The 25,284-nt window shown below is 41.8% G+C and overlaps 1 protein-coding gene across 1 annotated transcript; it reads left to right on the top strand.

Moving 5' to 3' along the window:
• Window positions 1–1,722: 1,722 nt before the first annotated feature.
• On the top strand, window positions 1,723–24,247 carry LOC127597366 (cyclic nucleotide-gated cation channel beta-3-like). Its single transcript, XM_052060355.1, has 37 exons — window positions 1,723–2,007; window positions 2,493–2,574; window positions 3,683–3,713; window positions 3,791–3,836; window positions 3,943–4,033; window positions 4,303–4,322; window positions 4,398–4,503; window positions 5,283–5,307; window positions 5,701–5,788; window positions 5,881–6,011; window positions 6,112–6,175; window positions 7,523–7,598; window positions 7,698–7,722; window positions 9,185–9,485; window positions 9,828–9,977; window positions 10,048–10,095; window positions 12,291–12,361; window positions 12,473–12,678; window positions 13,223–13,250; window positions 15,269–15,428; window positions 15,692–15,706; window positions 16,645–16,740; window positions 16,817–16,971; window positions 17,781–17,984; window positions 18,161–18,369; window positions 18,499–18,549; window positions 18,887–18,973; window positions 19,057–19,121; window positions 19,779–19,901; window positions 20,082–20,223; window positions 20,300–20,459; window positions 21,044–21,141; window positions 21,734–21,817; window positions 22,277–22,395; window positions 22,469–22,615; window positions 22,760–22,958; window positions 24,035–24,247. Exons 2-37 carry the CDS (start codon window positions 2,494–2,496, stop codon window positions 24,245–24,247), a joined length of 3,915 nt encoding a protein of 1,304 aa, XP_051916315.1. The 5' UTR covers window positions 1,723–2,007; window position 2,493.
• Window positions 24,248–25,284: the final 1,037 nt, after the last annotated feature.

The following is a 25,284-nucleotide window of genomic DNA, read 5'->3' as shown; positions in this document are numbered from 1 at the left end:
TCAACCTGGATTATATTTTTCCACCACAAGAGAGAGCCCTTTCTACAAGGTGACCTAATCCATATGGCAATAAACTACACGGTGTTTTCTATCAGACTAAATGACTACAAATTCATGATTTATTTATTTATTTATTTAGCCGGACTATATGGAAGTAACCTGAAACCTGTAAACAACTTAAGGTAAGTTTCTTTTATGTCTTCTACTGTGTGTTGTATGCACATTGAGCAATTTTATGGTGCTTGATGTCTATCCCAGTTAAAAGTGATTGTTTTTTTAATCTATTCAAAGTTTTGGGCAATATTTATCCTTTTTATTTAATTATTCATTTTAAATGAGAAAGTTTTATACCGCAGGTGGCTGGAGACCAATCCAGGGTGTACACCACTCCACCTGCTACAAATCAGCCAGGAAAGCTAAAAAAGCTAAAGAATTAAGAAGTGTAGGAGATTTTATGTGCACCATACAGTATTCTGTCTGTTTTGATGCATTGAGTGCCCCTTCCTGTATGTCTCTGTGTCACAGTTAATCAGGATGAGCGCCGATCAGAGATCAGCCATTGCAGCTTTGACGGACTTCTTTCTTCTGCTTTCTGTTTTTCTTCTCCGCACTGTTGTCACAACCACACTTGGGTGTGTTTGACTGCCTTTCTTCTACTACTTCTGTGATAGCATTCCCTTACATGCAGTCTATCCTCCGTTTTATCCACACGTTAAGATTGAGGCCAGTGATGGTGCCATCTTCCTGTTCTCTCAGCTTATCCCCTGTTGAGCGCATAATAGGATCTGCAACCTGCAACCTCCCCAACCTTATACTGCCCTTTCTCCTGCAAAGCACTGGAAGCATTAGAAGGTGACCTGCTGGACTTGATTAAGTTCTTTCAACCTGACACACACCTTTTTTTTGCAAAAGATATCAAAAAATGTCCATTAATTTTTTTTTTAAACTACTGTGAACACATGTATTACTGTCTAGTCAATTCAAAATGTGAAAGGGCATATATTACTGTGTATAGATTGACCATGTGGAGAGTAAAATATTTCATGATTAAAGAGCTAACAAATACCAATTCATCTTTTGAAGAAATTGGAATGTTATTTAAACAATAACAAAGTATTTTGATCGAGAAATGAGAAATTCGTCTTTTTTATTCATAGCTCCTACATTTTTGTCGAATGAATATTTACTATAATTACGAGTGTAATACAGGGCGGAATATACTGTGTTAGCATAGGTTACTAATAGACGATAGTAAAAATTCAGTTCACATCAGCACCGTAGGACCTGTCAAATATTTAAGGTGCCTCCCCAGGTTGCCTTTTGTTTGGTGATGTAATAATTAATACTAAAGTAATAATGAATTAATAGGAAATGTCTCCATCATAAATAATGGCATTGGTGTTTTTATAGCATTATAATCTATACTGCTACGGTTGATCTGGTCTCCATCCTGCATTTCCTCAAAAACTGAACCTGTAAGCATGCATAATTAAAATAAAGCATCATATGTTTTCAAAGGCTGTTTACTTAATTTATTTTTCAAAACTTTCATTAAAGTAGTTTGCTACTTAGCATCACAGGGAAATGTGTACTCGTGCTGAAACATCCTCTCAGACATGTTTGGATCATACATCCAGTAGGCATTGGGAATCTTGTTTCCAAAACAAATCTGAATAAGATGTAAACATTACAATCCATCAGGTATTTTCCACAAAAGGCAATATATTCAAAATTTGATTGTATCTAAGTCAGGTAAAGACTGAACTGGATTCCCACGTTTACAGCTGCAGCTTCCAACAGTTTGAATTGCTTTGATCGGATGAGGTCGTCGTTATGCCTTACTCAGCCCAATCTGGCTTCGAGCCTAGGATTGGGCCTTAACCTACAGGTGGTGCGTCTTAATCCAGTTAGAGTCGGGCAGCCGTTGTGGAAAATCCTTGCAGGGCTGTGTCCCACTGTGGATCTCATCGTCACCAGCGGAATGCTGGGCTACCTGTAGACCTTCAGGTAGGAAACTACGGTGTTTACCGGTGCTTTTTTTTCTAGTGTTGATGTTGATTATGTTGATGATATTTAGTGCACAAATTGCCAGCAATTGAGTCGCCTGATGCCCTGTTGCAGAAGTGGATTATTCCAATCAGGCTGATAAATTTTGACAGAGGAAACAATACTCAGCACAAGTGCAAAGCTCCAACCTTGAACCTTATTCTTTCTCGGCCTATACACTGCTTGAGTTGCATGGAAGACAAGATTGTCCCTTTTTACCACTCAGTCGCCTATACGTGAAGCATTCGTAGGATGCAAATGCTTTGGTGGATGAAATATGAAAGTAAATGCAAGAGCAAACATTGGATTAAAAACATGTGCTTCATCACATCTCCTCAACTGCACTGAAGGGCCCTTAACACTCATCTGAATTATCATCATTATCATGAACATTAATGAATCTCGACAGAGGACGTGTGTGTGTGTGTTTGCGTGCATTTCAATAGGATGTTCAACTGGGTGGTGAAAGTGGTACCCCATCAACCTGGATCTCCTCAAACAGATGCAGTTAGCAAGAATCCTGCTGGGGTAAACATACACACAAACACACACACGCACACACACACACACACACACACACACACACACACACACACACACACACACACACACACACAAACACACACACACACACACACGCACACACACACACACACACACACACAAACACTTGACCGTGGATGACATCAACGTTTTCAGTCCTCTAGTTGTTTGGTCAGAGCAAGCCATGTTTGATGAGCCAAGCGTGTCGTTTTGATCTGAATACATGAATATATTTATAAATGTTTTCATGTTTTTGTCAAGCTACTTTGTAAATATACTCCAGATGATGTACAGTATGTGGTTCAGTTACATGCTAATAATATACAGTTGTCCCGTAAAGTGTCTTTCATTTAGTGCAGGTTTCAGAATTTTGTTATGTGCAGTACAGTTTCTTCTTTTCTGTACGGCTCCATTATTTGATTTATCTATTTATTTATTTATTTATTTATCAATTTATTTATTTGTAATGAAGTAGTTATTTTGGTGTGTCTTGACCTCCACAGCGGCACCTCCTGCCAGTAGCCTCAACTGACGCCGTCACTGTAAACCAAATTGGCTATTGCTATAGCTAGGAAATAGCCAGCCTACAGTCCATACTCATATGTTCACTTGCACGTCTCTCAACAAAGCAGACTTGCCCTTTAAATGCAAACACACATTCACATTCAGTCATAGACTTAGTTCACTGCATCTAAATTCCGATGTTTTTTTTTTTTTGCCCGGATGATACATGTATCAGATCTTTTTTCATGCACTGCGGACTGTGCGATACAGACTTTTTCAAATGTAACCTGGGCCTCTTTCTTATGTGGGAATAAATCGGATATGGATGCGATGCGTCTGCAGTATATCCCCAAAATATTTTGACCTCCTCGCACCTCGATACTCTGGTGATATGAGATAAGATAAACCTCTACATGCATGCAAAAACAAAGACCTGTACCTCACATGTACTGCATGTAATGTATCAGTTGAGGGTGGTAAAGTGTATGCATGAAATTTTAAAATATGATTGAATAATACCTGGATTCTACTTTGTGCATTTTGTCTGTTGCGGGGATTTCTCTTCTCAACATTTCTCTCTGCACGTCAGATTAAACAGGAATACCCCAAAAGCAGAGCTGGTGAGGATTCTACCATGACATCATGTTTCATTTCTTGTGTGCGTTATGATTATTCTAATACCAATTATGCAACACAGCCAAGAGTCCTCCACTGAAGGGTACAGGAGATGCCTCAGAGGACAGGTAAACTTATTTTTTTAGGTCTTTCAATAATTGTGAATATGTGTGTGTTTGTGTGCGTACTGTATATACAAATAGAGTATTTTCTCTCTTCACACCTGCTCCCTAGTCAGTCCCAGGCGGGAGTCTTAGGTTGGCTGTCTAATGGCTTTGCAAGCACCCTGCCTCAGCCTGCTGGCTCCCCTCACCTCGACAGCAAGGTGCGATGTTCAAATGCTCTTGTCGTCTATGAATGAACACAATGAGCATGACCTGATGAATTTTTCATTCCGTTTCATTCAGTTGCAATGTTTTAAACCATACCATGTAATGTGTCCAAACTGGACAAACAAAACCAGAAGAAAAGACTAAAACATTACTGACAAATGTGGCATTACATACATAATACAATACAACAATAATCTGTTGCCTCAAACAGGTTAAGATTTTCTGCCTGTAAATCATTCTATTTTCATTTTCTCTCCACCAGTCTGTTGGGGATGGAGAAAGGTAAAGTTTTTACCAGCAACGTGCCCATTCTTTGGATGTTTTTAGAAGATCAATTTCTTGATGCTTGTGTCTCAGGTCAGGAGTGATGGGATGGGTCACTCAGAGTCTTACAAAGGTGCTGCCACAACCCGACGACAAGTACAGAGAAGTCAACAATGGCTACCAAGAGGAGGTTACAGAGGTGAGATGCAAATCTGCACTTGAGCTATTTAACATTGTTGCTTCCAAAACCAACACCAGCTATCTGGGTCTTTGTAAATTCCAAAACAATTGAAGAATATGCTTACATAACAATAAAATAAATGTATATATAAATATTCATTCATTCATTCCTTCATCTGCAGTGGGTGAAGGCTTTACCCAATTAGGAAATTAACCTACAATTTATATTGTGTCTGTATTACGGAGCCCGCCTCCAATGTGTGTGTGTGTGTGTGTGCGCGTGTGTGCGTGCGCGCGCGTGTGTGTGTGCGTGTGTGTGTGTGTGCGTGCGTGCGTGTGTGTGTGTGTGTTTACTTGTCCTCTTCAGTGTAAATACAGAGGAACATTTAATGAATAGCAACAACGGAAGTTACACTATGTACAAACGAACGCTCACATTCCCCTAATGTCTGCCAGGTGATCATTTTCTTCCACTTTGTTTCCCTTTGAAATGATACATTCCGCCTAATAAGTCTGTTATAAAATTACTTTGAAAACTGTAAGATTATTTTTATCATCGTAACTCACATACTTAGTCTGTTTTTTAAAGATTCGGTCTTTGACTAAACATTTTTAGATCATGTTAGAGAACGTAAAGATTGTACAGGCGCTTTTAGCAACCTTGGAATGCTAACGCTCGCATTGACGCTACTTCTCGCCCAACGAAATGATTGGCTATGTGAGTGATTTTCAAGCTGCTATTATGATTACCAATAATGCTTTACACCTGTGTTGTTTTTCTGTGTGCGTCTGTCACAGGTGTATGAAGTTGCAACAATGCCAGGTACGTGTCAGTATGATAAATAGACGCAGGTGGTCTTCATTGTTTCCATAGTAAACCACCATTAGTCATTTCGAAGTTACAAATGTATTTTACCACAAGAAGACAAGCAGAATCATGCCCGTAATTAGTATTTTCATTTGTTTGTTTTAAATTCATAACACAGATGTGTATTCCATAAAAATATTTATTTCAGGTAATTATGACTTTACTAGTGTTCACGTTAGATTACAGCATGTTCAGATTCATGTACAAAGTTTTACTACAATTAATCAAATTGAGCTGGTCACCTCCTGTAGATTACACTGTAAATATTTTCTTTCACATTAAATTTTCCTAAACGTTGTTTTTTAATGTTTAATTTTAAAAGTAATTCTTCAGCATCCATGTGTCCAGATTATGATCCGCTCCCACACATCCCAGTGGTGGAAATGCTATCAGAAGATGAGGAAGAGGAGGACAGTCAATCTGCATTCCCCCCAAAGTGAGTGTTATTGAGCTCTTTCTTGCCGTCCCTTTTTAGACCTTCACAACAACAACAGTAGATGTGACTATATTTGTCTTTTTCTGCTGCAGCGTGGTGACGTGGATAAAGCAGAAGATCCCTCAACCAGTTCTAATCCCTGCAAATTCCGTCCCCACTGAGCCAAAACCCCAAAACACTCCCCGCTCATCTTTGGACAAAAGTACATACTTTACGTTCCTTGGTGGGAAGACTCACATTTTATCTTGGATATCACAGCTGATTTTATATTTTGGTCACTCATTTGCTTTTTTCCCTCCCATTTCATGTACTTTCTGCCGCAGTTCTCTCTCCACCGCCTGAATCTCTCAGTGGAATCTCACTGGACACTGATAGCAAGGCCTCAGCGTATGTTGCCCTCCTTTAGTTTTCCTCTCACATCCTTTGACATTTCCATTCTTCTTTTGTTTTTTTACTTGAATTCCTCACTTTCTTCGATTTCTTCTCATGTTCTCATTCTTTACATCCTTTCCTTTCACCTATTTGTTCTTTGTATTCTTTTTCTTCCCCCATTTGCGGACTTTGTTTTCAACATCCCAGACTTTTTCTGCTTCCAACATTTCATACTTTGTATTCTTCTCCTCATTTTTCATTTTCAACTTTTTTATATAATTTATTTTTTATTTGAGATACTTTGTTTCATGTATTTTTCTCAAATTATTCTCCTCCATTACGTACATTGGTCTCTTTTACATTCTGTAATTTTAGGATTTGTCTCATTTATTTTTATCTGTACAATACGTATGTACATACTGTATGTGCATATGTCTTGTTTTTTCTTGACACACTTTGTTTACATATTGGTACGTGGTCGCGGGAGGAATCTATCCTGACTTCAGGCAAAAAGCACACTATACACTCTGAACTGGTCGCCAGTCACTGACAGGGCACATATAGTGTGTATATAACGAACAACCATTCACACCCACATCTGCACCGTCACCGAGTGGGAACCGATACCCGCACACATATTAGCCGAGTGTACCCCGACACCGTTTGCGACTTGGCTTTAACTTCATCTGCAATTTCTCCCTTTGTCTCTCCTAAGTGACGAAGTGAATGTCTGTTAAATCCAAGGTTGACATTCCATCATTCACAAACACAACACTGCTCATCTCCAAAAGAAGATTGTAGCTACAGTGAAGCATAATGGTGGCAGCATCATGCTTTGGGGCTGTTTTTTGCTCCAGCTGGAACTATGACCTTTTGCATAGTGGGGTGGGAATTATGAAATGTCCCAAGTACCGGTCAAGTGTTACCTAAGAACATTCGGGCTTTTGCCAAGAAGAAAAAAAAAAACAACAACCAAAAAAAAAACTGGTCATAAAATGGTCTACTGAAATAACTAATATAAATGTGAATTTAATCTGAGGCTCTTTAAATGGTGGCAGTGATTGGTTAATTCTGAATGCAGCCACTTTACAGTTACAAGAGGGTGTGCACAATTGTGCACCCACAAAATTTCACTTGTTTACTCCCCCTGCCTCCCTTGAAAAGATTTTTTTAAAAGTTGTGCAGGTTATAGTGTACATTAACGGTGGAAAAAAAAAGTTTTGGAAAGGTTCTGATCTCATGATCTCATTTTTTTAAATAACGCACAAACCTTGCATTTTATTAGGGGTATGTCCACTTATTATATTCAGTGTAAAAGATATGAATTCGGAAGCAGAGGTTCATTTGAGTGTCTCTCGACAGGGTGGTGGGCTGGTTTGTTTCAGGGCTTGGCTTAAAGCTCCCTCAGCCTGTTTTTCCACCCCAAAATGACATTGAGGTAAGTTTTGGCCTTCTCTTTTTCTTGTTGACCTGCAGTCATACATCTCTTTGTTCCTTCTCTGCACATTGACTCTAACATTGTGTGCTCTGTTCATAGGCCACGGCAGACATTCTAAAGAAAGGTGAGTTGCTCTTCATACAAAGTACTCAATAGAAGACAATCCCTTCTGTTAGCTACCGGTAATTGTGTTCCTCAAATGCCACAATTCACAGTTCAGGACAGTCAAGTGCAAGTGCACCAACAGTAGTTGTACTGTATACCTTTTTTTTTCTTTCTTCACAGTCAGGACGTTCGGAGCCTAACTCAGTACCTCCTCTCCTTCTGTTTCAGGGGGGAAGGCGCTGCGAGCCCCTTGAACAGCAGGAGGAGACGGCTGGGGGATGCTACCGTTCTCACGCCTACATATAGACACTTATCAACACTTAGCACTAAGCATTGTGGCACTACTGCAGTTTCTTAAGACGCACGCAATCATACACCCAACACAAGGCAGCTGGAAAACGAATCATGAATTTTCAACTCACCATACTGTACTCAATACAGTTTAATATGAATGTATAGCATTTGTTTGAAAGTCGTATCATGTTCATCAGTAAGTAACATGTTCTCCACTATTCACGCCCACTTTCTCCCACATTTCAAAATCATGTTTCTCAGGTTAATTGAAGACCTTTAATTGTCCATAGGTCTAAATGTGAGTGAGAAAGGTTGTTTGTCCGGATGTGCTCTGCAACTGGCTGGCAACCAGTTCAGGGTCTACCCCACTTCTTGCCCAAACTCAGCTGGGGTGGGCTCCATCTCATCAGTGAGGTGCGAGGAAGAGTGTGACAGAAAATGGACATTCCTTGTCATGGTTTTGGTGGCTTTTATCTCTCATTCTCTTTTAGTGCATAATATTAAACTCTATACACATTCATGCCTCTAACTCGCATCTAAAGGAGAAATAGCCCCCCCCCCCAAAATGATCGCAAACCTCGTGATAAAAAAAAAAAAATACTGTATATGTAATTACCTGAGTACATTTTGCACTTTTCTGACAAAATAAAGAACTGAATGTATGCTTAATACGAGTAAATGGCAGCTATGCAAATATTTTTTTTGTGTTATTAGTTGGACTACATGAAAAGTATATTTTATTGAAACCATGTACTCTTCATTACCGCTATTTCTGCTGATTGTTGAAAAAGACATGACATATCTGTTATCTGTTATTCACCGATAACCGAGTTCCATTAGACAGTTTTGTGGCTGTTCATTAATTTATAAAAATAAATGAATTGCAATAAAATACTGCGTACTAAATAAGGTCTCTTTTGATGCACTTGATCTGTCTCTTTGGCCTTGAACTGTGAAATGTGGCATGTGGGTGTGTGTTGTGTTGTTAGAGTTCATTCATTCATTCTCAAATTGAGCCAAATACAGGTTGTTTAACAAGCTGTCATGCAGACATGCCGGAATGATTAAAAACTCACTGTGTGAGATGAGCGTGGGTTTTCTTCTGTGACTCACCTTATCTCACACTGAAAAATTGTAAAAAGTTCACTTTCCACTATGTTCTCTCTCTACACAAAATGACCCTGCAGGTCCTTTCTTAGCCTCTACCCAACTCAATGTTGACATGGTGCTAGAAGATGTGGATTCAGACTATGAGGGCCACAACACCTCAGCCCACACACAGCAGACCACAGCACAGAGGAGACGGTCCAGTTCCCCCATGCACCTCCAAGGGGCTGGTGAGACAAACCAAGTACTGCAAGCATCCCGTCCGGCTTTTGCTCAAATTCTTCAGGAGGATGCTGAGACCCAGACAGGCCGCTGGACACCGTTCATGGAAAGCATCAGACGGGAGGCTGAGGACTTGGCTTTGGCCACCATGGAGGAACGGTTGGTTATCTATCATAAGGGTCATTATTACACTTTTTATTAAGACTTGCAATTGGGATTTTGTGTGATCTGTAATCAAATCTACAAGGGACATTTAAAATGTTAAAAATCTAAATGGAATAGCATAGTAAGAAGCACACTCAAGACTAATCAGATTTTTGATTGATTGTTTTCAAAATCGTTAGTGCAAGGCCATGCGCTATATGTCAGGGATTGGCAACATAAATTCTGGAGGGGGGTCACAATTTATAAACCTCATAATACTTTCCATTTGAAGCCCAAATCTAAGTTGGTATAAGAGTGGCTCACACCCATAACATTCAGCGCAAAGTGTTTTCTTAGTTTGCAGCAGGAGCGTGTGGAAATGGCCCTCATGGCCGCAGAAGTGGCGAGACAGACAGCTGAGATGGCCGTACGACAGATGGCCAGCGAGGGTCAGTCGATCAAACTCTCGCTGGGGAGCCAAGAGCTGTTGGAAGAACCTGATGCAGAGTATGTGCTCCTTTTCTTCAGTTTGTGTGTGCGCACATAGTTGACACATGACTTGGCGCACTGTTTTCAGACTGCAAGTTTTGCAAGAAGAGAGACCAGTGAATCATCAAGTCATCGCGTAAGTTATAGAAGGCTGAAAGGAAAGTCACTGTAGGACCCTTGTGGGCACTTTTGCTCTTTGTGGCAGATACCTTGTTGTTGTACCATTACGATAATTTGTTGCACCAAATGAAGGCGATTCACAACACTGTCAATATGTGGGTGAAATACAAAGTCTGATCAAATTTTAAATGAGAGCAATTTAATTCCCTCTGTTGCCAGTCTATTCCAAATCCCACGGGTGTCTTGTTATGTGACCTGGGCATTCGCTGCCTCAGTATCACAGCATCATGCTCTAGCGCCCGCAGCTTCCCTTGGCAACAGCAGAGTCCGCCCTCCCCCTCTTTCACGCACCAGCCTTCCCTTCCTCTGTCCCCGCTGTTCCCACAGTAACCTGAACACCTGCTGCTGCTGTTGTGTATGTCCTGTCACGCCAAAGGGAAAAGAGAGACATACAATGGAATAGTTACCTCATAGGTTTGCTAGATTTTAGGGAAATCTCTTTTTTTCTTTTCTTTTTTTTTTTTAAAAGAACCTGCAATCATAGTTTTTATGAATCAGACGCCTGATGGGTTTGTTTGTCAAAACCAACGCATCATGAACACTGGCGGATAAAGTGAGTATTATGTAAAATGTGACCATAACCTTATGTCATCAGTTGATGCCTTCTATTGAATCCTAGTCTTACTTTGCCACTTTGATTATGTCACTATTCTGAATATTCTATCATAATTTCTTTTGCTAAATATGACGGCTCAATCACCTGTTGCCACTGCTAATATTGCATAAAATTAATCCTGGCTAAAAGTAGGGGAAGTCCATGTCCACACACACCGCCCTATGCAATTTACTAATTTTGATTTATTCATGATAAAGACAAAGGGAGTAATTGTATCATCGTGGTTGCTATTGGTCTGGAACCTATGGATGATTACTCTACAATTCATTCATTCATTCATTCATTTTTCGATCTGCTTTATCCTCACAAGGGTCATGGGGGGTGTTGGAGCCTATATCAGCTGTCTTCAGACAGTAGGCGGGGGACACCCTGAACCGGTTGCCAGCCAATCGCAGGGCACACAGAGATGAACAACCATCCGCACTGACACTCACACCTAGAGAGCGTTCACTCAGCCTGCCATGCATGTTTTTGGAATGTGGGAGGAAACCGGAGTACCCGGAGAAAACCCATTCAGGGCCGGGGAAAACCTGGAGTTGAACCTGTTACCCCTGCACTGTGAGGTTGTCGCGCTAACCACTGGGCCACCGGGCCACCATCGTAAAAATCACTGACCGCCATTTAATGATTGTAACCAAGGTCTCTATATTAGTTGGCACACGCATGCACACTCGGCGTAAGAACGGGCATATCTTGATTTTTATGCCGTGTAAAATCTAGTTTACCATGTTTGCGAATTTGGCAGCCCGTGCAGCGCCTCGCTGGGCAATCCAGTGGATCGAGGGCGTGGCGCAAATGACAATTTGGTAATGGAAAGTTAGATTACACTTTTGACAAGGTGGAACCAGGAACAAGTTGTGGCACAGTTGGTGTAACGTGACTTTGGTGGATCGGATCCAGGTGCATGCAGACAGACTCTGCACTCTGCTGATATGTATGGTGACGTCTGCATGAATCGAACTCTATGGATCATTGTAGAAATCAATTTGTTGAATGCATTATTATTATCATCATCTTTAATATATTTTTAAAAGCACCTCACTGACCGCAGCACAACTGCTGTGCATGTGTGTGACGCACGATCGGTGATAGAACGCGGTCCTCAAGTGTCCACTTCACATTGACCAACTTTACATAATCTGCAAGTGTAACTCTTCTTGCAATTGTTCCTTATAAACGTACTTTGCACATGCCGATGTCCTGCATAGATTCCAGAAAATCCATTATACCTCTGACAAGTAGATTGCTCGCCTCTCCTAAGGCTGAAGTTAAAAGGAATTAGGGGACCCACAAAGATTGGCCAGGAATCAAATTGACTCTATTCACTGCAACAACAGTGAAAACGCCCATTTCTAACTGTGCCTATCTACCATCTAATACCAAAAGAAAGAGAATAACTCCACCCATGCGCACAATTAGACTTTGCGCTAGACTGGGCATGAAAATTGGGCCCCATGTCTCTATCAAAAGACGAAGACATATTGGGCGTTTATTTTTAAAAAGTCAAAATAAAAAATAATGCTTTCTACCTGCAGAAAAGAGGAGCTTCTTGCTGTTGAGGAGCATGAGGAAAGCAGAGCCGAGGAGGAAACCATAATCGAAGAAGGTATTCATTTGCAGTCATTTGCCTAAATTGCCTAAAAGAGGACATCTCCTCATAATATTTACAGTGTATGACAAATGCATTTTTTTTATTCCACGTAATGCAAAATTAAAGACAAAGGAGGGCTCGAGCAGGAGGCCAAGCCACGAGCGATTTCCCCCTCTCCCCCCCCGAGACCTGAACCAGTGAAGGCCCCTGAGCCGGAGTGTGTTCAACAAACAGTGGTCCAGATCAAAGAAGAGGTTTTACAAGCTGAGCCTGTAATCCAGCAGCCACAGAAGGCTGACAAAGACATTCAAGATGCCAAGACTGATGAAAACGTAATGAACACACGTGCAATGAACATAACATAATTACTTAACTGTTTTAGCCATATGACACACAAAGTTACAGCGGTGCCTTGAGGTATGAGTGCCTCGGCTGTTTTTCAAGATACAAGACATAGCTCATCCGAGTTTTTGCTTCGACTTGTGAGGGCAATTTTAAGATATGATCATGATTCTGCAATTCCATTCACTTCACAATAAGCTTACGCATGATGTGACTCCCGGCTCTCCTCACCGCACGACGGTGTCCAAAAATCACACGGCCTTTGAATCTCACCTTCAAATCTGGACTTCATTTCCATGGAGAGGGGCAACGAGCAAAGGGGGCAGGCTACACGAGGAGCCTTTGTAGGCCCCCGACCGCATAGGGTATTCAGAGGACGTATCCTACAAATTTGGACGCAGCAAATGGTGGAATATGTTTCATTTGAACAGATAATATAACAATAATTACAGGCATATTAGTTTAACTTCCTGTGGGTATAAAAAGATGAAGCGTCAAATAGCGGGATTGATTTCTATGTTTCGTCTCCTGCAGGAGGATGCCACTGAAGACGATTGTGGGGGTAAGTGTTTTTGGATGTGGCTCATTTTTACACAGCGTGTGCCTTCTCTTGGCTGCTGTTGCGCTAGCTGACAGCAATTCCACAACATTAAAAGAATAGGAACGTATTGAATGATGTCGTGAGCTCCTCTTGATCAGGAGCCCGACCTTAAATTGCTCACAGTGTATGTGCTATCCACTTGTCTCCTCTGTAGCGCCAGTAAGCTGCGATGCATTTAAGAGCTGCCTGATGCGTATCCCCCACACCTCAGAGTGCCTGGGCAATATCAACGCCTTCTTCAAAGAGAACGGCATCTCCCGTACCAAGATCCCTCCCATGCCTAAACTACCCACCGAGCTGTCCGACATCACCAAGCATTTACCCTCTCTGCCGCCTGAGCTGCGCCAAGAGCTCTCTCAGATCCGCCTGACACAGGTTCCTCGAGACATTGCCCGCAGTCTGAGCGAGCTCTTGCCCGCAGCCTCGGCCGCCACCTCTTCAGTCGGTTCCGGTCTGACCGCGATCTACCAGAGCTTGGCAAACATTCCTCAGACGTTCTCCCAGTTTCCCAGCAGAACGCAGGAGTACCTTGGCAACATCCGGAGCCGTCTCAACAGCCTTATGCCTCACGATGCCTAAGAAACGACAACAGCAAAAACAAAAGCAGGACCTGGAACTCAACCCTTTTGCTAGACAAGGCCCTCTCCCTCCTCCGCGCCATCAGCTCCGCTCTTGCTCCCCGTCTCCGTCCTCGCCCAACGGCAGCGCTCTTGACTTGCCAAATGTCCCCGCCTACCCTCGCCTGCCGCCGATTGCCAGCCCCCCGTCCAAGCAACTCAACTCGCTGCCCCGCCAGCTTTCGGGTCTCTCTAACCCGGCCTTCTACATCGAAGATGACTCAAACATTTCACCAGTAAGACGCACAGGTGAATCAGTGGACCCCAAAATTCAACTTTGTAAAGTTACTAATCGACTTGGTTATTGTATACTAGAGTTTAATTGAAATCTCTAAATCACTGGTGTCAAAGACATGGCGGGGGGGCCAGATTTGGCCCGCTACATAATTTTATGTGGCCCGCGAAAGCAAATCAAGCATGTCGAGTTCCATGATGCTTGCTAAACTCTGAACCAAAATTTCAAACTGTCATATTTAATCTAGAATAACAGTCATCATTCTTGACTCCAGATTTTGAAACTAGTTATTCATCAATTTGTTGTGTGCTGTGTATGTGATATATGGGGAGGTGATTAAACATTTATATTGTTTCCCAAATTTCATAACGACCCTCCAAGGCAAACCGTAACTACAATGTGGCCCGTGACAAAAATGAGTTTCACACCCCTGCTCTAAATTGTCCCTAGCTGTCATTGTGAGCTTAAATGATTGTTCATCTCTATATACCCTATGATTGACTGGCAACCATTTTGAAGAGTTCATCTCAAAAATTGCTACTATTACCGAATGAATGGTTAATGTTATTGTGAAACAAACAAACAAACAAAAAAACAATACTTCATCTACTCCAGACAGGTTTTTAGGACAGTCCAGAAACATAGCAACTCTGAAATACAGGCACCATATTGGCAGAAAATCGTCTGGCATCCATCCCTGTACTGCACACAGTGTCTGGGGGTTGCTATAAATGCTGTGGCATTATAACAGTATTGACATCTGTGGTCATTTCCTTCTGGCTTAATGACAGCAATTCTTAGTATTATATCTATATCAGGATATCTACTGTATATTTAGAATGTATTGAGCTAGCTTTAGTTCCTTTACATTGGTTCAAGAGGACACATTTTGTATTTATTGAGGGTGGCAGAGCTGAGCCAGATGATCCAGATTTATTAGTTTATTCGATGAGCTATCACAATACAATTATATCTGGCCTAATTCAGAGGTCCTCAAGCATTGCAGCATGTTCTTTCATAATTCTTCCCTGCCCCATCAACTCCGCTTTGTGTATATGTGTGCTAATGTACTTCGTGGCTCTATTTTAACACCCTCCCATATCATTTTTCTCTCTAAACTTCCACAGATAGTTCTCTCCTCAATCTCCGTCCAGCAGTCAACGTTGAGGATGTCGACTCACACCGCGAGAAAGTCTGGGGGGAAAAAGTGGAGGTACTCCTCACCCCGCAGGATCCTAGACTAACAACACTCACTGTCCCCGTGACCCCAGCAGGAGGTCGACAGAGGTGAGAGTTAAAGACAGCAAAAAAACTATATTTTTTTACTGACAGTATTTTGAGAGGCTAGGCAGAGATTAGAGACAGATGCATTTTTATTATAATATCATGAAAGTATTTGTGTATTTTTATCCTTTCGCCTGAAAATAGTTACATGTTGCAAGTATTTGAAGAATTACAGCATAAAAACAAGATTTATCAAGTGTTTTGTCTTCTATGTTAACCATCTCTCATAACAGCAATGAATATGTCTCCCTATTTCGCATCCGCAGCAAAGGAGATAAAGAGTAAGGCGGCCTCATGAATGTTTGAATTGTAGTCGTTTTCTGTTCAGCATCCATTTCATGACTGTAATGGGGCCTGCAGTGAGCTCTAGACATAGTTGTCCAGCTTCACTGCATCCCTGCAGTAAGACATAGTTTCATATGGATACATCACTGCTTGCTTGTCCACAAGTGAAATATTTCTGTCCACAGTCCAATGATAACCACTTCATTTGGAATTTCATTTTTAAACTTGATCCGCAGTGACTGGACTGAAGTGGTTTACAGTTTCCTGTGTTCAAGTTGTCTCTTCTGCCCTCTGCTGTCCCTTCTCCTGCAATGCTGTCTTTTTTCAAAGTGTCCTACAGATGCCACGTGTGTGTGAACATTGTACAGTATGTTTAAAGTACCATTGAAAAAGGACAATGTAAGACCCTAAAATCAAAACAACGCACATGCTATTTGCAGAACACAATTTGTCGTCATGTTTTGTGATGTTATAATGAGTTGGAACGCTTCTTGTGCTGTTGTTGTTGTTGTTGTTGTTGCTTGTCGTCATTGTGGCCAATATGATTTTAGCTACAGTTGGTTAGCATAAAGAGGCAACAGTCAATAAACTGATGCATTAGCATCAATGTGTCAACCGCGTCATCCTTTTAACTTCTTTTGATTTTCGTCTCTGGGTTTTTTCATTTTTCTCATTTTTTTCCTCTCATTTTTCTCATTACTGTTTATTAAATGTTGCTCTAATCATTCACAACAATAGTGGAGGAAATCATAGGACTATCTAGATAAAGATGTAAGACCTTTAATGAACAATCTATCTCCTCCAGGGTCCATTTGTCATGACATATTACATCCAATTTCTGCAGCTCCCTATCGTGTCCATCCATCACAGTGTGTGAGAGGAGACACTGTATGAAAGAATGACAAAACTATCTCAAACTATTCTTACTTAGTAGGAGGCTACAATCTCAAAGTGAGGATGATGATGAGGAAGCAAGCATTCCGGTCAGAGCCTGGGCCAGCCAGTCCAGCATTCACAGCTCCGATGACCCGTGAGTGCCATACAGCAACACACATACATGGCAAATAGGAGGCGTCCTTATGATGACATGCGTCTTATTTTTGAAGCTTGCGAGAACGTCCGTCATCATCCGCCAGTCAGACCAGCACAGCGGTTAATGAGCGTCTTCAGGAACTGGTCCGCATGTTTAAGGAGAGGACTGAGAAGGCGAAAGAAAAACTCATAGACGCTGACAGCTCTGACGACGAAAGTATCATCCTCTGTGAGTAATATTTAATCTGTCCCTGATTGCACCTATAAGGTGTCAGATGTATGCATCCATGTCTCTATGCATCTATGCACGCATGTGGTAGAAGCAATGTGGTTTTTGGTCAGGCTGTGGACTGCTGGACATGCTCTATAACCTTGGCAGGGTCCTCAAAGGTGCATGGGAAATCGCCAAACCAGTCTACATGTCTTTTGTGGACTTGGAGACACTGTTCGACCATGTCCCTTGGGTAGTTCTATGAGGTGTGCTTGGGTGGTATGCGGTACCACTGATGTCAGAGTTTCATCCTCATTGCCAACAGTAAATCTGATTATTTTCCAGTGAGGGTTGGAAGCTGTCAATTTACCAGCAGCCAGTTTATTCCACGGGGTGTCCGGACTCACCCTTTGAGGGAGAGTGAGAAGTGCTGTCATCCGGGAGGGACCCAGAGTCGGCCCTCTGCTCCTCCGCATCAAGAGGAGACAAATGACATGGCTCAGACATCTGGTTAGGATGTCTTCCGAATGCCTCACTAGTGAGGCGTTCGGGGCAGATGACCTCAGACAGTCTAGAGAGGGTATATGTCCTGGCTGGCCTAGGAATGCCTTGGGATAAAGAGCTGGACGAAGTGGTTTGGGAGAGGGAACTATGGGCTTCCGTGCCAAAGTTGCTGACCCTTTCAACCTGAAAAAAAAAATGCATGAATGGATGGGTTTCATTCTACTGTACTGAATTATTGTCATAACACTCCAAATGTAACTGCATAAAAAGTAGACTTTTATGTCACAAACACTCTTCCCCCATGACCCGTGTCTTGTCACCAGCTCCTCCAAAGGCCAAAGGGCTGCAGCCTGCTCCTGCTATACAGACTGTGGACAGGGGAAATACTGAGAATGTCCCTGGTCCTTCAGGAGGAAGCGCCAACAGTGAAGCAGAGGAAGAGCAATCCGACCGTCAGGTGAAAGCCCCTCAACGGACACGAGCCTTTGTGCGCTACCGCTTCCCCGCCAGCATCGACCCTTTCACTAGTGAGGAAGCCCCCCTTTCCCTCCTCTGTCACCATCAGCAATGCTACTCGATGCAGTATTACCATGCTCTAGCTTAGCAGTGGAGACATTTTCAAACAAGATGCAACTTCTTTGTAATGTCATCATTGTTTCAATCTCCTCTCCTCCATCCTCTCGATGTGTGTTTCTTCCCATAGATTTAATGTATGTCCTGTGGATGTTCTTGGTATCTCTGGCGTGGAACTGGAATGTGTGGTTCATCCCAGTACGTTGGGCTTTCCCATACCAAACACCAGGCAATATTTACTACTGGCTACTGACTGACTACCTTTGTGACCTTATTTACATCCTGGACATCACCGTCTTCCAGCCACGTCTGCAGTTTGTCCGTGGAGGCGACGTAGTTGTGAGTGCTAGTATATTCCCGTAATTGCTATCTATAATTCTTTTTTTTTTTTGTCTTATGTTCTTAGCCAGCTTTTTAAGATATACTGAGAATAGTTTAATAATTGCACATGTTGTCATTGCTCAACAGTGTGACACAAAAGAAATGAGAAAGAATTACATGAAAACCAAACGTTTCAAGGTAAGACTATATGTTTCGGCACTTGGAATAACGGATTTTTTTTTGGGGGGGGGGGGGTTGAGGGGGTTGAACGAATTGTAAAAACAAACAGAATTTAACAGCTTTCAGTTGTTTGTTCTATTTGTGCCCTTGTGATTGATTGCGGACCTGTGCAGCAGCAAGCTGTTATAGATTCCAGCTTCCTGGCTCCCCAAACATGATAAACTGTTTCAAGAATGGATGAATGGATTGATATTCTTGATTTCACATTTTTACATCTTGTTTTCAATTTTCAAATTTTATGATATCAATCCTAATCGAGAAACAACCCAGCACTGAGCCTTTATGTGTGTTTCAGTTTGATGTGGCCAGTCTTGTTCCGCTGGAGCTCTTCTATTTCAAAACTGGCATCAATCCGCTTCTGCGCCTGCCCCGGTTACTCAAGGTAAGCATTTTGATTTAAAAAATAAAATAAAATAAGCATCATTAGTACTGAAAATAATAGTGTTTTCCGTCAACGTTCACTAGATCAACTCTTTCTTTGAATTCAATGAGCGTTTAGAAGCCATCTTGACCAAAGCCTACGTCTACAGGTGAGCTATCTTGATCTGAACGGTTAGTCCTGTCCTTCTCTTCAGCAGTACATACCCGTCCAAGAATGTTTCAAAAGTTGTACATAAGAAAAAAAAATCCTCCACAAAAAGTAACTCACCACTATATATTATAACAACAACTTTGCCACTCGTACAGATATCGTCACAATATGTACTGCAATTCTGCGAAATGTCAATGGGAACTTTTGGAACCAGTCTTTTTGCACATTAAGGATTACAAATGAATGAAATAAAGGTCATAAATTGAGTGTTTGCATATACTTGGAAGGTGGATAATATTGGTAGCTGAGGCTGTTGCATCAATACTCAACCACCACACAGACAATTGGATACAATATATGCACAAATATGCACTGTGCCTTCTGCCATGTATTTTGTCGTAGAAGAGCATTTGCTTGTTCCGACTGTCAGCGTACATCATTGGCATACATAAATTAACAAATATAAATTATTTATAGTGCATCATTTATACTTTTCGGACCAATAAAGTGTACAGTGATTTGGAATCACTGCCACCGCAATGATACAACACAACTCAATTTTAATATTTTGTCCCACAACAGTTCTTTATCCTCACCTTTGGTGTCCTCATAAATATCAGCGTGATAGTTTCTGATCGGTTGGGTTTTTTTTTAGGGTGATCCGGACCACCACATATCTTCTCTACTGTCTCCACTGCAACGCCTGCCTCTACTACTGGGGCTCTGCCTACAAAGGACTGGGCTCCACTCAGTGGGTGTATGACGGCAAAGGCAACAGGTTGGTGAAACAGACGTTACAATGTTTCCGATTCAGGCAAGATAGACGGCAATCAAACACTTTGTACATTAAGTTATGTTAAGTTCATGCAACCTTGCCACTTACTGGAGGCTGTAAATTTCCCCAGTGTGGGACAAATAAAGAATATCTTATCTTCTTGTCAATGTCTTCTCGCCACAGTTACATTCGTTGTTACTACTTTGCGGTCAAGACCCTTATCACCATCGGGGGGTTGCCAGATCCCACAACGCTGTTTGAGATTGTCTTTCAGCTTATCAACTACTTTGTGGGAGTCTTTGTCTTTTCTATCATGATTGGGCAGGTACGTTTTTGAAAAAAGTAAAATAAAATCACAAATTTGTAACACAGTTATAAAATGAGTGCATTTTTTTTCTCAGATGCGTGATGTAGTTGGTGCGGCCACAGCTAGTCAGACATACTACCGTACCTGTATGGACAACACCATTAAATACATGTCCTCATATCGCATTCCCAAAGATGTCCAGAACAGAGTCAAAACGTGGTACAATTACACCTGGCAATCACAAGGCATGCTGGGTAAGGAAATGAGACCTTCGAGTAACATCAAAGTTAACAGTGACATGTTACAGCTTTAACTTTTATACAATACAATACAATACATGCTGATTTATATAGCGCTTTCACAACAGCGGCAGCTGTAACAACATAACATAAACACAACACATAACATAAAATTTTGCTCAATGTCTGCCTCTATTAAAGCTGTGTGAGCTCCCTGTTACCACGTTAGCTGTAGCATTACTTGTACTTCATACAGAGAGCGACAAGAAAGACACGATATTGAGAAATATGTCTAGTATTTTGATCCTCTCCTGCAGGCTCATGATGAAGCCAAAGTATTCCAAATAGTTTTCAGTATGATGTAGTGTAGTTCCATCACCGCTACGCAACAATAATGAACATGTCGAAAAATGAATACCGGTACCTTTCTGACCGTGCTGTTCAAAACTGAACATTATGACATTTGTAAAGGCAGAATTCAATTCTCTTTAGATCATGTAGGTATAACTAATTATGTGGCACCATTGATGCATGTTGGGTATGTAACAACATACAATATGCAGATACTAATAGATGTTCCAACACTGTCCACCATCCAGACGAGCAGGAGCTGCTGACTCAGTTGCCAGATAAAATGCGTCTGGACATCGCCATAGATGTCAATTACTCCATCGTCAGCAAGGTCCCTCTCTTTCAGGTAGAAGCCTTTCAGGTTTATTATATTGATGATCGCATAATATGTCTTTGCAAAAAAAAAAATATATATATATATATATTCATTCATTCATTCATCTTCCGAGCCGCTTGATCCTCACTAGGGTCGCGGGGGGTGCTGGAGCCTATCCCAGCTGTCTCCGGGCAGTAGGCGGGGGACACCCTGAATCGGTTGCCAGCCAATCGCAGGGCACACAGAAACGAACATCCATTCGCACTCACACCTAGGGACAATTTAGAGCGTCCAATCAGGCTGCCACGCATGTTTTTGGAATGTGGGAGGAAACCGGAGCACCAGGAGAAAACCCACGCAGGCCCGGGGAGAACATGCAAACTTAACACAGGGGGGCCGGAGCTGGGATCGATTCCAGCTCCGGCCTCCGATTCAGAGTGTCCCCCGCCTACTGCCCGAAGTCAGCTGGGATAGGCTCCTGCAGCTCCCGCGACCCTAGTGAGGATCAAGCGGCTCGGAAGATGAATGAATGAATGAATATATATATATATATATATATATATATACAGCACAACAGACCAACCTAAGTCCTAGTTGAATGTGATTGTTCTTTTTTTGACAGGGCTGTGATCAACAGATGATCTTTGACATGTTAAAGAGCCTGCGTTCAGTTGTTTACCTGCCAGGGGATTATGTCTGCAAAAAGGTGTGTTTTACAGAGGTTACCAAAGTCTGGAAAAACAGAACAACCCCCCCTCCCAACATCGCGCACGCACACACACACACACACACACACACACACACACACACACACACACACACACACACACACACACACACACACACTTCAAGAAATTATATACAGTATTGTTGAAAATTTTGAATATTAATAAATAATGTTGGCTGCCCGGTGGTCCAGTGGTTAGTGTGTCGACCTCACAGTGTAGAGGTTGTGGGTTCGATCGTGGCCTTCCTGTGTGGTGTTTGCATGTTCTCCCAGTGCGATGTCCTACTAAAAGTGTCAATTGCGAATTGTTGTCTGCCTCTATGTGTCAGTCCTGTGGATTGGCAAGAGATTAGTCCAGGTTATAACTAATCTTTCAGGTCATCCTGTTTGAGGCTCCAACTGTCACTTAATACTTCTCATCATTTTCATTTTCGTCAGGGCGAGGTCGGTCGAGAGATGTACATCATCAAGGCAGGGGAGGTGCAGGTGGTTGGAGGACCAGATGGGAAGACAGTTTTTGTCACGCTCAGTGCGGGCTCCGTCTTTGGCGAAATTAGGTAAAGGTGTTTTAAATGTGCCTGAAAAGACCCAAGTGTCTATTTATTCCTTCTGTCTCACTTTGATTGGCAGTTTGCTCGCAGTGGGCGGGGGCAACAGGCGCACCGCCAACGTGATCGCTCATGGCTTTGCCAATCTCTTCATCTTGGACAAGAAAGACCTGAATGAGATTTTGGTTCACTATCCTGAATCCAGGAAACTGCTGCGTAAGAAAGCCAGGTATGCAAAAGATGGCTCTTCTCACGACCAAAAGGTGGAAAGAAATTAAACTTAAAGGAAGTTACAATGGCTATAAGAGGGAGTTGGTCCCCAAAGAAGAGATAATAGCTTCTTGCAAGGTCCCTTCTCATTCTTTCCTCACAGGAAGATGCTCACCAAAGGGAAGAAACCTGAGCCCAAAGAAGAAGCCAAGCAACCTGCCCAGGTCCAACCCACCCCTGCCAGGCCTGAGACTCCCAAGTTGCTGAGAGCCGCCCTAGAGATGACAGAGAAATCCGCCGGACTCAAAGGAACCATGGCTCAAGTCAAAGAGAAGACCAGCAAGTCTCGCGTCTCGCTGCAGGTCAACACATATACCGTATATCAAGCATTTTTAATGCAGAAGACACTGAAGTAAAATTAGATAAAAAAGAATGGTGCTAAAGAAAAAGGTTTTATTTTATTTTATTTTTAATCAACCTTTATTTATCCAAGACACTTTACTGCAATAGCATGTATAATTTAAAAGCACTCCATTGTTTTATTGCTCTCCAACAATGCAGTATATTGTAATGAACTTAGTTATGGATGTTTTATTGTCATGTGTTGCTGTGGGGTGGTGGGATTGTTGCTAACATGTCACGTTCTGTTGCTTTGAATTTCTGAATCTGTCAACGCACCACTGATCACGTGTCTGGAAATGATAGTGACAGTGAGTTTAACATTGCCAGGCACAAAGCCTTGTATGCTAGCTCCCTTTGGCGCCTCAATAAACAATTATCAAAAAATACTACTCTTTCACATCAAGTTGTTACAGTAGACAGTCAATGTGAACATATTAAACATATGATAGAAGAAACACAAATATAATATAGCTTTCATGACTATTTGTGGTCCGTCATGGATGGTCAGGTTAAAATGCGCTTTACTCCAACCCCACCACCCACCTTAACTGGTGGCACTATAGGACACAAACATCTCTTGAAATGAGAGGGGGCTCGCAGTGGAATTAAATTATATACACAATTATCATACACACGGATGGAGAAAATATAAGGAACATTTATAATACCATTTTGAATTTAGGTTTGTTAGATTCACTGCCAACAACCAGGGTGGCCATGGGGATGGGGGGGGGGGCAATGCATTTGGTTAGGGTGGCAGCTTCACACGCAGATGCACAGTCGTGGGTACACGGCGGTCTCCAATTGCACATGTCACATGTGCGACCACCTACATCATCTGCAAGGGGAGGTCTTGCAGTTTACCTGCCATTGTCATGCACCAACCTCAGTCAGTCTATTTGTGTTTTCGCAATGTCAAGCACGCTTTGCACTAAACTGACGCTGGGAAGAAAAATAGGGCCCGTGATGTATTTATTCAAGTGTAACCACACTAGTGGAGTCGAGTATTTGAGAAGCTTTCTCTGCTCTTTTCCAGGCATCCATCTCGTCTCCGCTTCCATCCCTTGTCTCCACGCCCTCAGCCACTCCCGCCAGTTCCACCACGTTTCTCTCCACCTTTGCCTGTTTCAACGACAACTCGGACTTTTCGTCGCTCACCCTTATGGAGGATGCGCTGCCGATGGATCACAGGCAGGAGGGTATGAGTGAGGAGGAGGATGAGGGTGGGCAGAATGTGTGCCAGAAATAAGAACAGTTGGTCACATCAATATATGGGAAGAAGCAAATGACATGCCGGTGCAACCAAAGGTCAACTTTGAAGGCTTTATGATTCACAACAGATGGCAAGCTGAAGGGGGGAAGATTAAGGGCTTATAGCAGGAACAAAAGAAAGTAAAGTGTGTAATATCCTATTTACAATATAGCAGTGATTCCCAACCAGTGTGCTGGGGCATGTTAGTGTGCTGTGGGAACTTATCAGATTTCACTTAATTGGTGAGAAAATTATTTATTAATAACAAATAATGTAACTTTGTCCCTCTATCTATGCCAGCAATTTATAGGGACAGAAAGAACAAATAAATGATCTTTTAGATGGCAAAAAGTATGAAATTGACATATGTATCATTGTTTTGTGACAATTCTGTTTATTGGTGTGCCGTGCAATTTAGCACACTGATGTTGAAGCTTGTGTTGGCAGATGACTCACAATACTTTGACAACTTTGCTTTAAATCTGCTTTGAGTCCGATTCACTCAGCTAAATCATTTTTTGGTCAATCCATGAACAAAACCAAATGTCTTCACACACCCTCCAATCGGGTATTTGTTTTTGCTGTTGTTGAAAAATGTTTCCTTTTTTTTTTTTTGGTAAATTCAAGTTTGCCTTACTTTCATTTTATGTTTATGTCAGTGCTGATTTTTTATTTACATAAATGATATACAAAAATAAGTGTCGGTATGTGCGTACTGTATATGAACATACATACTTTTATCATATAAAACCAGGCTGTGAGATAGTTGTACTATTGTTTCATTTGTAAAATAATGTCTTAATGACTGTTTTTGAATGTCTGATATTGACTTGTTAATGGATACATAATGTGAAAATTAATTCTGTTGATGGTTTAATAATTAATACAGCCACAAATCAGTTTAAAAAGCAATTTATAATCCAAGTACCGGTAGATTGTTTCTCATTTGGGTGTGTGTTTATGTGCATGCATGTTTAAGTATGTTTATGTAGGCTGCATGAAATGTTCATCATTATCAAATTATTCATATGTTG

Source organism: Hippocampus zosterae, chromosome 3 (genome assembly GCF_025434085.1).
Source record: "Hippocampus zosterae strain Florida chromosome 3, ASM2543408v3, whole genome shotgun sequence".
In the NCBI taxonomy this organism is placed as follows: Eukaryota; Metazoa; Chordata; class Actinopteri; order Syngnathiformes; family Syngnathidae; genus Hippocampus; species Hippocampus zosterae.
Note: the sequence above shows the minus strand (reverse complement) of the source record. Positions and strands in the feature narration are given on the sequence as shown.